This window comes from Meles meles, chromosome 4 (genome assembly GCF_922984935.1).
Source record: "Meles meles chromosome 4, mMelMel3.1 paternal haplotype, whole genome shotgun sequence".
Classification (NCBI taxonomy): domain Eukaryota; kingdom Metazoa; phylum Chordata; class Mammalia; order Carnivora; family Mustelidae; genus Meles; species Meles meles.
This window is the reverse complement of record NC_060069.1, coordinates 44,416,515-44,430,559: the sequence shown is the minus strand read 5'-3', so window position 1 is coordinate 44,430,559 and position 14,045 is coordinate 44,416,515. Positions and strand designations below refer to the sequence as shown.

The following is a 14,045-nucleotide window of genomic DNA, read 5'->3' as shown; positions in this document are numbered from 1 at the left end:
CTCAGTTTGGGGGTTTGGGAGTGAAGAGTTTTCATGACCCCACGAATTATTTTTACCCCTTCTGTTTCCTAGTAGAGGCTTATACTCCTTATTTGAAAATTTTAAAAGTTGTAAAAATGTTGTTATATAAGACCATCTGTTGAGTTAGTTTTGAAATTAGACTTCTTAATATTCCTATCTGGTGTCCATAGTCACTCTTCAAATAAATCTGGCTTTCTATTATAAATGAGTTTTATGGAAATCTTCCAAAAGGGTGGGGAAAATACTTTAAAATGACAAGTGAAAAAAAAAAAGTAGGGTGCAAGGGGCTCCTGGCTGGCTCAGTTGGGGGAGTGTGCAACTCTTGATCTGGGGTCATGAGTTCAAGCCTCACAGTGTGTGTAGAGATTACTTAAATAATTTCTTTTAAAAAAAGTAGTGAGGTGCCCGGGTGGGTCATTGAGTTGAGTGTCTGACTCATGATTTTAGCTCAGAAGATGATTTCATGGGTCGTGAGATAGAGTCTTCTCTCAGGCTCCATGCTCAGGGAGTCTGCTTGGGATTCTCTCCCTCTGCCCTTCCCCCTTCTCTCTCTCTGTCTCTCAAATAAACCTTTTAAGAAAGTAGTAGGAGCAGCCATGTGCTGCTCAGTGGGTTAAGCCTTTGCCTTTGGCTCAGGTCATGATCTCAGGATCCCGGGATGGAGCCCCACATCGGGCTCTCTGCTCAGTGGGGAGCCTGCTTCCCTCTCTCTCTGCCTGCCTCTCTGCCTACTTGTGATCTCTGTCAAATAAATAAATAAAATCTTTAAAAAAAAAAAAAGGGGGCAGGGTGGGAGGTTGGGGGAACCAGGTGGAGGGTAATAGGGAGGGCACGTATTGCATGGAGCACTGGGTGTGGTGCAAAAACAATGAATACTGTTACCCTGAAAATAAATAAATAAATTTTTAAAAGTGGGGGGCAGCAGGATACAAGATTGCCTATTGGATAGGTCCTTAACTGTGTTAGAAATGGTTAGAAAATAGAAAAAACGACTTGGAGTAAATATCCTGAAACACGAATAGAGTAATATTGGATTAATGCATGGGCAAAGCTTTGAAGAGAGCTACCCTTTTCTCTCGGGCTACCATTCTTGGTCGATTCTGTTTGGCTGTGTTCCCGCCATGGCCCCTGCCACCTGCTCAGAGTCTGATTGAATGTCCAAGGGCAGCAGGGACCTCCTGGCACATTTCTCTCTCCTTGAGCTCCCCTGAGTCTCCTAGTTGTCTTAACGTTAACGAACAGGCCTGTTGACACGTGCTGTATTACCGTCACGTACCTCTAAGCCACATGCTTTATAGAAACAGTGAGGGTTTGGAAATGCAAGTCAATGATGACAGTCTCCTGAGGTATCTGGTCTTGTGGAATGCAGTCCCCAAGCTCCTTGTCATTCCCAGCTCTGGGTCTTCACCTCCTCTGAAGAGTTTGTTGTCACCTTGAGTCTTTGACCCTCCCCACCCTTTCCTGGGCCTTTCTGAGGCCCTTCCCAGACCCCTTCCAGGACAGAAGTTGGCTCACCACAGCCTTCCCGTCTTCCCAGGGAAAACTCTTCCCTCCTGGGGCCAAGCACTGCGGTCCCAGGACTTCGAGCTGCTGTGCCGGGATGGCAGCCGGGCTGATGTCACTGAGTGGAGGCGATGTCACCTGGCCCGGGTGCCCGCTCATGCCGTGGTGGTCCGGGCGGACACAGATGGGGGCCTCATGTTCCGGCTGCTCAATGAAGGCCAGGTGAGTTCAGTGCATCCCCCCACCCCCTTCCTTGCACAGCTTTCCCATTGGTACTGAACCTCCTTGTCTCTTGCCAGGGTAGAAGCTCGGCTGGAGCCATTGCTGGGCTGGGCCAGCCAGGCCAAGAGGGGCAGGACTCAGACACCCTCCCCTGGGCCAGACTACAGCTAGGGAGGTCCCTATAGTGTCCAGCCTTAGTGTGAAGGAGGGACCAAGGGTGTGAGCCAGCAGCCAGAGAGGCAGATTGGGGACCAGGGCACCCGGGCACCTGGGCACCCTTCCAAGATAGCTGCTTGTGTTTGTGGCTCTTAGAAGTAAATCCAGAGTCTGTGAGCCCATGAACAAACGACAAAGCCAGCAAATGTCAAAGGACACCATTGATTAAATGTGAATAGTGTTAAGCTGATATTTATAAGCACAACAATCTCTGGGCACCCGAGCTCTAGCTACGTTTGCCCCCCACCTGTGCCATCATGGCCAGCCCCGTCCCACGTCCTCAATCCCATTCCACACCTGGGCTGTGAGTGTGACAAGGCGGAGTGCACAGGGGGAGTACGGAGGATGGGGTTGGGGGTGCCTGTCAGAGGAGCCGCGAGCTGATCTGAGAGGAAGGGACACGCTGCCCTCCCCACTGGCCGCACCTCCCCAGCCCCCCCTCCCGTCCCCAACACACAGCGTCTCTTCAGCCATGAGAGCAGCAGCTTCCAGATGTTCAGCTCCAAGGCCTACGGCCAGAAGGACCTGCTCTTCAAAGACTCCACCACCGAGCTAGTGCCCATCGCCACACAGACCTATGAGGCTTGGCTGGGCCGCGAGTACCTGCACGCCATAAAGGGCCTCCTCTGTGACCCCAACCGTAAGTCCACCTGTCCCTTGTCCCACCAGCTCCGGCCCAGCCTGACCACAGGCATGCAATGCTTTCTGGAGAGGCAGCTGAGAAAGGACACTCACCCCCAGGGGCTGTGCCCCTTGGCCTCCACCTCCCTGCCTCTAAGGGTTTGGAGAGGAAGCTTCTCCAGAGATGCATGGCCTGCTGTATCCTGGATGCCCCATCAGCTCCAAGGGGTGGAATCCAGACCCATCAGGCCACGTCTTGGAAGCATCTCCCTGCGTATCCACACGGAAGTCATCAAGTCCCAGCATGCTCTCTCCTCAGTGCCTCATGCTGCCTCCTCCCCACCCCACGGCCAAGGCCGTGGCTTGGGCGTTGTCTGTTGACTGGACCATTGTTAGTCTACCGTGGGCTTTCTGCCTTCTGTCCCCTATATAGCTAGGGAGACGGCGTGCTGCTCAGACACACGACAGCCATGATCTTCCTCAGGCCGCCTCATAGCCTGGTGAAAGAGGCACAGTTATCCCCTTTCTGTGAGAGGAAACAGAATCAGAGGGTTAAATAACTTACTTCTCATAGATAATGAGGGAAAGAACCAGAGTTTCCCTTGGGCCTGACTCCAAGCTCTCCCTACAGAGGGTACAAGCCCCCATGATTCCACCCCACAGGCCACGCGCAGGACCAGCCCCTGAAGCGGGTGAGTGTGGTGGTGACCACAAGCGCTCTCACACACACAGGGCTGCCTCACTACCTGCGCTGGTGTGTGCTGTCCACTCCCGAGATCCAGAAGTGTGGAGACATGTCTGTGGCCTTCAGCCGGCAGAGGCTCAAGCCAGAGATCCAGTGTGTGTCGGCCGAGTCTCCCCAGCACTGCATGGAATGGATCCAGGTGGGGGCCGTGCCCAGGGGCGCAGAGTGGGCTGGGGGGGCAGGCGATCGCTGTGCCTGGAATGGTCCTTCCCAGCCCCAGCCCTTGCCCTGTGCCACCCGGTCTGAAGCATAGGCAGTCTCCTGCGCCAACCTCAGAAAAGAGAGGAGGAAGGACCGGCAGGGACCAGCCACCCCGCCTCAAGGGAGGAGGGTGGGGGTGGGGGGCTGTTTCCTTTCAGGGAACCCGGGAACCCTTCCTCACTGAGTGGGTGAGCTGAAAGCAGAAGGAACGTCCGGAGAGGGGCCCAGCAAGATACTGCTTGTCCTGTGGCCTTGGGTAGAGAGGCGGGAAATGAAACAGTACCGACCCTCACTAAGTACAGCGTACCCTGGTAGTATCCATTGTACTCCATCCTAGTCCTTGTTTCTAAGCTTGTCATGGCCCATTACATGGCCTTTGGCACCCGCTGATCTGGTCGGCAGCCGCAGGTAAGGACCCTGCCCTGCTGTGCTTCTCTGACTGGAGACTGAGGCCAGAGCTTGGAGGAGGCCCCAGGGCCCTGCAGGCAAGGTGGCTGTAGTGGTCACAGGTGCCCCCCCTGGTTCCTGAACTCCTCCCTTCTCTTTGATTTTTTAAAGATTTTATTTACTTTTAGAGAGAAAGAGCAAACAAGCAGGAGGAGGGGCAGAGGGAGAGGGGGAGTGTCTCAAGCAGACACTGTGCTAAGCCCAACATGGGGCTCGATCTCAGAACCCTGAGATCATGACCTGAGCCAAAACCAAGAGTGGGACACTGAACGGACTGCATCACCCAGGAGCCCCCTCCCTCCTCTTTTTTATGAGCGAGTGTGTGGGGCCTATGGGCTTACGATGAGGAGCCCTTCTCAGGGCAATCCCCGAGCGCAGGCCGGACCACTGCCCCTCGGGAGTGTCCACGCTGCCTCCCGCTGACTTAGAGACCCAGAAGAGGAGAGAGGGCAGAAAACAGGAGGCCAGGATCACGCTAGAGGACAGGCTCACACGCATGTGAGTACCACGTACCGCGCACTGTGCCAAGACTTGCCGTGGACCCGTTCCCTTAACCGTCACAGCAGCACAGGGTGGGTGTGACCGCTGCCAGGAACCCGAAGCTGGCAGAGGTTGGAGAAGCCACCTGCCCACAGTCACCCAGCTCGGGGTGGGGAGCCCCTCGCCCCAGGGGCCCAAGGAGGCTGGCCTGACCCTGACCACAGGTAGTGCTGAGGGAGAGGTGCTCAGCTGGAATGGAAGAAGGGGAGACTGGAGGGGGAAGGCGGGCTGTCCTGTTGGGGGGGCCGGGGGTTGGGTCCATGGGCTAGAAAACAGGGAGAGATGCAGGAGGGAGGGTTCAGCTCCCCGTGGGCAAGAGCCTTCTCTCTGTTTAAACTCAAACAGGGCCAAGGGACTGTCCAGCAGAAAAGGAGCAGACTGGATGGTTCCTTGAGAACCCCCAGAAAAACACTCAGATGCTTCGTTCTCAGGCTCTCGTGGTGGTGTCCAGTGGACCTCTGACTCCCATGTGCTTCCCAGCCACAGTGGTCCGCGGAAGAGGGCTGTCAGCCGGACTGGGTTCCACCCTGCCCCCACAGTGGCTTGGAGGCCTGGGTGGGGGGAAGAGAGGGCCCCCAGAGGTGGACACTCTGGGCTCAGAAATTAAGGCCACTGCCTGTTACTCCAGCATCACAGCTTCTGGGCCCAAATGGCCTGGGGCACCTTCCTGGGAGGCAGGAGTCCCCTCTCTCCCCCTGCCCCGCCCCTTTTTTTCCCTTGGGGTTTGTCGCACTACTGTGTCTCACTCATTAACCCTTATTCAGGTCTGAGGGGCAACCTGTCCAGAGGCTTCAGAATGGGCAAGAAAGGGTGGACAGGGGGAGACTAGGGGGCTTCAGGCAGGTGGAGAGGAGAGGGCCCCGAGGCCCTTCCTGTTCCTGGGGCAGAGCTTTAACCACAAAACTGCTGTCTCTTGAGGCCTGGCTCCTTCACGCACACGCATCGGCATTTAGCAACTATGTACTGGCTTGTGTGGTGGGCCAGCCCTTGGCCGGGGGCACGGGGATACAGCATGGCCCCTGGGCGTCTGCGGGCTGCAGTCTCTGGGGAGGGCAGGTAGTGCACAGTTCTGACAGCGGGAGCAGCAGCCCCCCAGGGGTGGAGTGCTAGTGCCGGCTACTTTCCCGTCTCTGGTCTTCCAAACCCCTCTGTGGCCCACGCATCCCACAAGGAGGGGGAGGGGGTCCCCAGGGGAGAGAGCCTGAGAGACCCAACCCTAGCACCTCTGTCAGGTCCCGACACTTCCCCTGCCCTGTTGCCCTTTCTTGTCCCCTTTCAGAATGGGCAAATCGATGCGGTGACCCTGAAGGGCGAAGACATCTACACAGCAGGAAAGAAACACGGCCTGGTCCCAGCGGCGGGGGAGCACTATGCCCGTGAGTATGGGGACCCGGCCCCATTCACTGCTAGGAGGCAGCTGAGAGTTTCATCTGGATATCATCAGTCTCCCCCCACCCCTCCCACCCCCCTGGGCCATTTTCCCAAGCTCCCCTTCATGGTCTCTCTCTCCGGGATGGGTTACTTTCTGTCACAGGCAAGCCCTTCTGCCTCAGGCCTCAGTTTCCCCATCAAATCATTAAAAGCCTGGCAGGTGTGGGCAAACTTTCTGTTTGAGAGGTCAAAGAGTAAACACGTTAGGCTTTGCAGGCCACATGTTCATTGGTGGTTTTGGGGTTTTTTATTATTACTTTTTTTACAACCCTTTAAAAATACAAAAACTGTTTTATACGGCTAAGCCAGGTCGTACAAAAACAGATGGAGTATTTGCCACCCCCTCGACGAGAGGGCCTCCTCTGCCCCTCCCGCCTACCCATTGGGGCTCATAGAAGATTGCCCTGGGGAACCCCCCCCTTCCAGTGGCCTTGGCTGGGGCCTTGGTGCTCTGTCCTCCTAAGTGGTGACTTAGGTCCTTTCACTTGGATGTGAAGAGTCTTGGCTTAGGAAAAATGCTTGTGCGGCCCTCGGCTGTGCCTCCACCTTCTCCCAGGAGGTGAGGAAAACACCACCTGGGTGTAAGGAAAGAAAAATCCCTTGGGGTGAGGAATGATGGGGGACAGGGTGGGGGAGACAGAACTCTGAAAAGCGGAGCGAAGGGCTGCTTCTCAGCCTTGGTTGGGGGACAAGCAGGGATCCCACTGCTGGATGTGCCCCTGGGGCTGGGACACTAAGCAGGGAGAGGTGCACAGGGTGGGACCATAGCTTGAGGCAGCAGGCGCCCTAGGGAGTGGGTTGAAGGCCCCCCCGGGACCAGCCCCAGGCTCTTGCCTGGCCAGGCCAGGAGCGCACAGGTGAGGGGCCTCACTGGCGTCCCCTCCCCACAGCGGAGGACAGTAGCAACTCCTACTTCGCGGTGGCTGTGGTAAAGCGGAACAGCTCCTACGCCTTCACCCTGGACGAGCTCCGGGGCAAACGCTCCTGCCACTCCGGGTTCCACAGCCCCGCGGGCTGGGACATCCCCGTGGGAGCCCTGGTGCAGAGGGGCTTCATCCGGCCCAAGGACTGTGACGTCCTCACAGGTACTGCCCTCTGCAGGGATGCACATGTGCGAACTCCTTGGCGGGGGGGGGTCTGAGGGTCCGGGGGCTGTCTCCCAGCAGGAGCCCACAGAGCAGCCCAGAGAGATTTCCTCTTCATCCTTGAGGTGCCCCGTTCTCTTGGGAAGGTTGGGAAATACTGTTGGCCGCACTTGTAACCATCTGCGGGGGGTCTGTCTGGTTCTGTGGGGGGTGGCACCGGCTCGAGCAGGCATGAAGAGCAGGTGGCATGCCTGCACTCTGGGCCTGGCTGGGTCACTGTCCAGTCATGGGGCTGTCCCCATATCCTGGCAGCCACTGGGCATCTGGGGGACCTTTATGGAAAGTGGCCAGCCATCTGTGTAAGTGCTGAAGAAGACACATTTACCAAGCAGCTACCATATGCCATAACCAGCCCCCCGCCACGTGTTAAATCACATACAGTCATGGGGAAAGGAAGGCAGTAGGAAGCTGGCAAGATCCTGGGCTGACTGTGCACGCACCTCTGTCCCGTCTGGCACCTCAGGAAAAAAACCACATTTTTTCTTAATCCACCTCCACAAGCATACATGGAGTGTTAGGGTTGGCTGCTCCCACTCCTATACAGCTGGGCAGTCGCCCTGACTGGAACAGAAGAACTTATGAGGTAGTGAGTTCCCCATCCCTGAGGGAGTCCAAGGGAAGCCTGGGTGACTACTAACCCAGAAGTGGTGCATGGGGTTCCTGTATCTGGACAGCCTCTGTAGTTGCCTGACCCTGCAGTGCTCACAGGAGGAGATGGGCCCCTCTGAGCTGGGGTGGGCAGTGGAGCCAACGGATGCCCTGGGAGACACAAGGCCAGGCAGAGTGGGCAGACCTCGGGGCAGGGGAGGCCCTCCCATCCCTGCTGCCCTTCCCTCTGCTGGCCCCTCAACTCAGCCCTCCCCCTGACCCCCGCCCCAGCTATGAGCGAGTTCTTCAGCGCCAGCTGCGTGCCTGTGAACAATGCCAAGAATTACCCATCCCCACTGTGCGCACTCTGTGTGGGGGACGAGCAGGGCCGAAACAAGTGCGTGGGCAACAGCCAGGAGAGGTACTACGGCTACAGCGGCGCCTTCAGGTACCACGGCCGCCTGGGGTAGGGGGTGCCTAGGGCCACTGCAGAGGCCAGGCCCTCCTGCTCACGCTGGCCTTGGCATCTCCCATGGCAGGTGCCTGGCTGAGAATGCAGGGGATGTCGCCTTCGTCAAGCACACGACTGTCTTCGAAAACACAAATGGTATGTGACTGGGCAGAGGTAGGGGGGCTGGGGCCAGAGCGGGGCTGGATCCTCCAGGAGCTGCTCCCCATCTCCAGCATGGTCCGGGCCCCAGGTCTTGCTAGGATTGGGGCGGAGCAGCAGCTGGGGAAGAGAGAGGCTAGAAGGCTCTGCCCATGGGGGATCCCAGGGGCTCCAAGGTCCTCAGAACAGACCTCGGGCCACATGTCCAGGTGTGTAGGACACATGACAGTCTTGACCAGTCTAGGAACCAAATCTCCATTCCACCAAAACGAGATTCCTTCAGGGGGCCCTGATGGAGCACCGGGGTGCGTGGTGGGCGTGGCAGGGTCCTCAGCCCACATCCGCGTCCGGGCTTCAGTCCTGAGCAGGTCAGTCCTTCATGCAGGGAAATCACTGCAGCCGGTAGGTCATGCCAGGCAGGGCATGCCCCCATTCCCATCACATGGGTGTCTTTTTCTCTGCAGTCACCTTCCTGGGTCCCACCTGGGGAAAAAGCACCCTGAAACTTTATGCCCCAGGCGCCCCCCTGAGCCCACACCTGGTCCTGTCAGGGTGCGGGGCCCTCTAGCGTGCCTCACTTCCCTCCCTGCTCCTGTCCCACTTTGCCTTCAGCACTGGTCTTTCTCCATACAGTGCCTCCACGCAGGCTTTGAAACCCCAAATGCTGGAGGCTCAGTCCTCCTCACTGAGAAATTCTTCCCAAAAACTTAGTGCAGAAAGGCATAATGTGGTCCAAAGGGGAGGAGGAGCCTGGTGGAGAAGAAGCAAGACACGCAAGGAAAAAACATCAGGATTTCAAAACTTGGATTCCACCCTGCCTGTGAAGGTCACCCAGGCTTGGGGGGCTCCCAGGCCCTGTTGCCACCACCCCTCACCGCTGCCCAGCTCCCACTGAGGACACTTGGGATGATCCTTCAGGAGGAGGGAGCTGTGGGCTCCTGCAGGAGCCATTGAGCCCTGTCTGGCCGCAGGGCTCTGCGGTCCAGTCCATGATAGGGGTGGGGAGGGGCCCTTTCAAGATTCACCTGCAGCGAGGCCCCCACCTTCTAAGGCCACTCCTTTCCCTTTATTTTTATCTCTACTTGAGGGCCCATGTGGAATTCTTCTGGAAATGGGAAGATGGTGGATATTGAGTCAGTACCCGAAGACACAAAACTAATGTGATTCCCAAGAGCAGTGTTTCTCAGGAAGCCCTTGTGACTCCCTGCTTCAGCCTCAATGGGTTGCTGGTTTAAAACAGTTTTCTGGGCCCCACCCGAGCCGTACCAGGCCCAAGACCGGGAACACCCAGATGGGGCTCTTTGCCTGGGACAGATTAAGAGTCTTAGTTTTTCCACCTGTGAAATGGGGGGTGGTCACACTCCCTTGGTGTTACTGTCTTGAGGCTAGAGCAGGTGCTTGTAAAATGCTTGCGTCATTCTAGGTGCTCCCATGTCCCTACCCACAGTGGTTCTGACCAGTGTTAGCAGCCCCTATGGGCTCCCGGGTCCCGGCAGTGCAGCAGGGCAGCTGGGGAATGGAGTTGGGAAGTTGGCCAGACATGGTCAAGGATTTGGGGATCCAGGAGGGGAGCAGCCTCTCTCTTCTCTGTCCCTCTGCTCCCTCCCTTCAGGCCATAATTCTGAGCCCTGGGCTGCCCAGCTAAGGTCAGAGGACTATGAGCTGCTGTGTCCCAATGGGGCCCGGGCCGAGGTATCCCAGTTTGCAGCCTGCAATCTGGCACAGATGCCATCCCATGCCGTGATGGTCCGCCCAGACACCAACATCTTCACTGTGTATGGACTGCTGGACAAGGCCCAGGTGAGCCAGGGCAGGGGCTTCATCACTCGGGGGTGGGGGATGAGTTGAGCTGGGCCCCCAGCGCCTCAGCGTACCCAGAGCCAACCAAGGAATGCTGTGGGAAAGTTCAGAGACTTTCACTTAATCAGGCCTTTCCTTAACTGTCCCTTCTGTGTCCTGCTCTATTAATGTTTCCTTCTCAGCCGGACCTGCCCTGAGCAAGATCATGGGGGTGTGTGGTGCTAAGTCCAGTGGCTGTTTCTCAGCCTACATCTCCCCGACCCTTCAGCAGCACAGGCCACAGCTCCCACCTGCTGGAGGAACTTGTCCCCTTGGCTCTGGGGCCACACCCGCCTGGCTCTCCTCCCAGGCTCTATAGCCGCTCCTCACTTCCTGGCTTGTAACCACGGAGTGTCCCAGGGCTCCACTCCAAACCCTTCACCTGGGTCTGCTCTCCCGTTGACATCCCCCAGCCCCATGTTGTTAACAGCCATCTGTATATGGACAGCTTCCAAACACAGCCTCCGCCCTGCCTTCATCCCACCCTTCCATCTTGAACAACTGCCTGCTTGACATTTCTACTAGGATTTCTGACAGGCTCCTCAGCCCAAACAAGCCCGTAGCTGGCCTGCCTGCTTCCCTCCGCCTCCCCAGCTGCTCTGAGTGGCACCTCCAGACGCCCATTTCCTCAGGAGTCGTCCTGAACACCTGTCTTCCTCTCGCATTCTACATCTAGCCCCTCTGCAAACCCTGTTGGCTGGACTTTCATAATACATCTGGAAGGAACCCAGACTGTCTGACAACAGGGCCCTTCGTTCCCAACCACCCCCCACTTCCACCTCCCCACCTCCCCTCCTCTCTCCCATCTCCCCTTCTCCCCTTGGATGTGGTGTGGGGAAGAACCCCCTGGCAATGCACATTTTCCTGGAGAGAAGGCTGACCTGTCCTCAGAATCTTCAAGCATCCATGAGCCCCCCCCCCAAAAGATTGGTGGCCACTTTGAACCTTCTTACTGTGGTAGCTGCCCTACTCAGATCCCCTTTGATAACAGCTCAGCAAGTGGTTGGGCTTACGCTGTCAGGTCAGCGTCGGTGCCCTGAAGGTCCTCACTCTTTGGTTTGCGGTGTCAGAGCCATGAACAGCAAGCAGCCCCTGAGTAGCGGTGGGCCAGAGGAAAGGCAGGTCTGCCTGTGGTGCTTTCAGGACCTGTTTGGAGATGACCACAATAAGAATGGCTTCAAAATGTTCGACTCCTCCAACTATCATGGCCAAGACCTGCTTTTCAAGGATGCCACCATCCGGGCCGTACCTGTTGGGGAGAAAACCACCTACCGGGACTGGCTGGGCCCCGCCTACGTGGCGGCTCTGGAAGGCATGCTGTCCCAGCAGTGCTCAGGTGCAGGTAGGGCCTGGCCTGCTGGGCGGACAGGTTCCCCCTTACCAGAGGGAGAGCAGGTGTCCTGCCACATGCCCCTCCCCTACCCGGCATCCCTCCTAGCCTTGCACCCCCAATCCTTGAGTGAATTCATGGATGCCCTGGGTGGCTCCAGAAGATCAAGGTGAGGTGGGGGTGGTGGGAGGGTGGTCTGAGCTGGAGCACCGCAGACAGCAGGTAGTGCCCGTGTAACCCGGAGGGACCCTGATGAAGGATAGGAAGCCTACAAGGAATGTGCCGAGAGGACTGAGGCAATCCCATACCTACGCATGAGGTCTCATTTTGAAAGGAATGAATATGTAAAGAAACCAGGGGAAAGAAAAATTGTAATAGGGCAGAAAAGGGGAGCCTTTTCTTTTCAGAAAAGAAGCGCCCCCTGGGTCACGAGGCAAACGCCAGTGCCAGCTGCCTGCAAATGCTGTTCCAGGCGCCCGCGCGGAGGCCCTGACCCCATGTGTTTGCTCCCCCAGCGGCCCCCGCCCCCGGGCTGTCCCTGCTGCTGCCATCGATGCTCCTGCTGGGCCTCCCGGCCAGCCTCCTGCAGCCCGCCCTCTGAAGCAGCCCCGGGCAAGCCCGGCCCTCCCGGAATGGAAACCTACTCCGAAATGTCTATAAATAAGCTGTTCTCCCCGCTGCGGGGGCCGCGGGGGATGGGAGAGGAAGGGTGAGAAACCCTGGAGCTCCCCGGAGCTGCGATGCCGGCATCGGGAGAAGCTGCTGTGATTGCTTCAAACCGGAATAAAGGCGAATGTGAAAGGAAGGGGCCCCCGCCTGCAGCCGAGTTGGACGCGAGCAGGGCTCCCGCGTGAAGCAGCCCCCGCCTCCCCAGCACCACCTGGCCCGCGGCTACCTGAGGCGCCCGCTGGCCGGCCTCCCAGTCACGCCGCACCCACGGGCTGGCAGGCTCCCACCACCCGCCTCGCCAGGCTGCGGATTGGAAAAGGCCAGTTACCAAGGAAACAGGCTGAGCCCCGCTTCCCACACGGCCCCCTCTGCCAGGCAGGCCCTGACGAGCTGGGGGGCTCCCACTCCCCCTGCGGGCAGTGCACAGGCCCCCGAGTACCTCCGTGAGCCCCACTCCGTCTGGGCTCTAACTCCCGCTCCCTGCCTCCCTCAGGCCTCTGGGTCTGTCCCTGGAGGCATCCGCCATATCAGGCTCCACCAGGCCTGCCCAGGAGGTGAAGCTGCTGGACACAGACAGCCCTTTGTCGTCTGTGGCTTGGCCTGGCCCAGACCACGGGACACCTGATGGGGCTGGGCTGGGAGGGGAGGGAGGCTAGGCCCCAGGAGCACAGGGCGAAATCCTTAAGGGCTCCTTGGGCACAGGAAATGCTCCTCTGACTTTCCTCGTATCCTCAGAACTCCCCCGAGTTTCCATCTCAAGAGTGTCCTCTTCTCCTACTCCTGTGTGACACCCACGGCTGCCCCCGGACATCTAGCAGAGCAGTGGTCTCCAGACTGAAGAGAGCTCCAGGCGGGGAGCTGCAGGCGGCCCAGGGCTCCGAGGCCACCCAGGCCCACCCAAGCCCTCTGAAGAGGCAGGAACAGGCTGTGCCAGGCCCGGGTTAGGCGCCGGCAGGGAGCCCCCACCTCCTCAGGGATGAGCAGGAGGTGGTCTCAGCCTGCTCCAACTCAGGACAGGGCAAGGGTCCCTCTGTCTCCTTTCCCGAGCCTCAGAGGATCTTCTCTACTCCATTTTCTCCATGGTTGTCAGGGGAGCCAGAAAAGTTTCCAGAACTGCCAGCTCTTCCTCTAAATTTTGCTCCCGGAGGAAAGAAAAAAGAGGAGAAGCGAGCAAGCCACCCTCTCAGACTGGGAGCTGCGTGGGTCTGGAGCTATTTGCGGCTGGATCTGCGGGGGCCTTGGGGACACCGATGACAGGCTGGTTCCTGGTGCTTCGCCCCCAGCGGTGGGGGCGGATCCATTCCATCTCCCAGCTGCCAAGGAGGCCCCTGGCAGCATTCTGGCCGCAGTCCTGCCATCCAAGGTGCCCTAGTCACCGTGCTGGGGAAGCAGCCGGGAAGGACACCGCCAAGCCTTGTACCCTCTCCCCTGAGGGCACTGAGTGATTCTCCGACCTAATGATTGTTTGATTTTTTTTTCTTTTTTGTTTAATGATTTATGCAGTAAGAGTGTATGTGTTTGGCTATGCCACGCTGGGGTGACACCAGGAACTGTAAGTTGGGTTTCTACTGTAAGACAATCCACAGCATGGGGCCACCTTTGTGTCAGTGCTAAGAAAAGATGTTGCTTTGTTTTTTTAATAAAGCGAAACCCAGTACACGTTGAGGCCTGGAATCAAACTCTGCTGCCCTTTGACCTGTCTTCTCCGGTGGCCAGAGGCCTACCTGCCTCACACCCTGCTCTGCCCAGAATGGCAATTTCCACTCAGAGCCCCTTTCCCTGAGAGCCAGAGCGAGGACCAGCCCAGGCCTTGGGCCACTGAGGCCCCCAACTCCCTACTCCATTCGGAACTGGCTCCCAGCTGACTCACTGGAGGAGGGAAGGGGCCCTCTCTCTGCCCTTGTCCAGAGGTGTGCA

At 57.9% G+C, this 14,045-nt stretch overlaps 1 protein-coding gene across 5 annotated transcripts in view; it reads left to right on the top strand.

Annotated features, from left to right (window-relative positions):
- MELTF (melanotransferrin) overlaps positions 1-13,679 on the top strand; it is a 33,769-nt gene extending 20,090 nt beyond the window's left edge. For 3 of the 5 annotated variants that reach the window (XM_046003554.1, XM_046003551.1, XM_046003555.1), the window contains 10 exons: positions 1,559-1,746; positions 2,422-2,602; positions 3,316-3,467; positions 5,796-5,892; positions 6,838-7,032; positions 7,972-8,128; positions 8,220-8,287; positions 9,903-10,090; positions 11,273-11,471; positions 11,975-13,679. In XM_046003554.1, the coding sequence (XP_045859510.1) occupies positions 1,559-1,746; positions 2,422-2,602; positions 3,316-3,467; positions 5,796-5,892; positions 6,838-7,032; positions 7,972-8,128; positions 8,220-8,287; positions 9,903-10,090; positions 11,273-11,471; positions 11,975-12,060 (1,511 nt within the window). In that variant the 3' untranslated portion in view covers positions 12,061-13,679. Of the gene's footprint in view, positions 1-1,558; positions 1,747-2,421; positions 2,603-3,315; positions 3,468-5,795; positions 5,893-6,837; positions 7,033-7,971; positions 8,129-8,219; positions 8,288-9,902; positions 10,091-11,199; positions 11,472-11,974 lie in introns of those variants that run through there. The other 2 variants (XM_046003553.1, XM_046003556.1) reach the window with 2 other exon arrangements.
- The last annotated feature ends 366 nt before the right edge of the window (positions 13,680-14,045 follow it).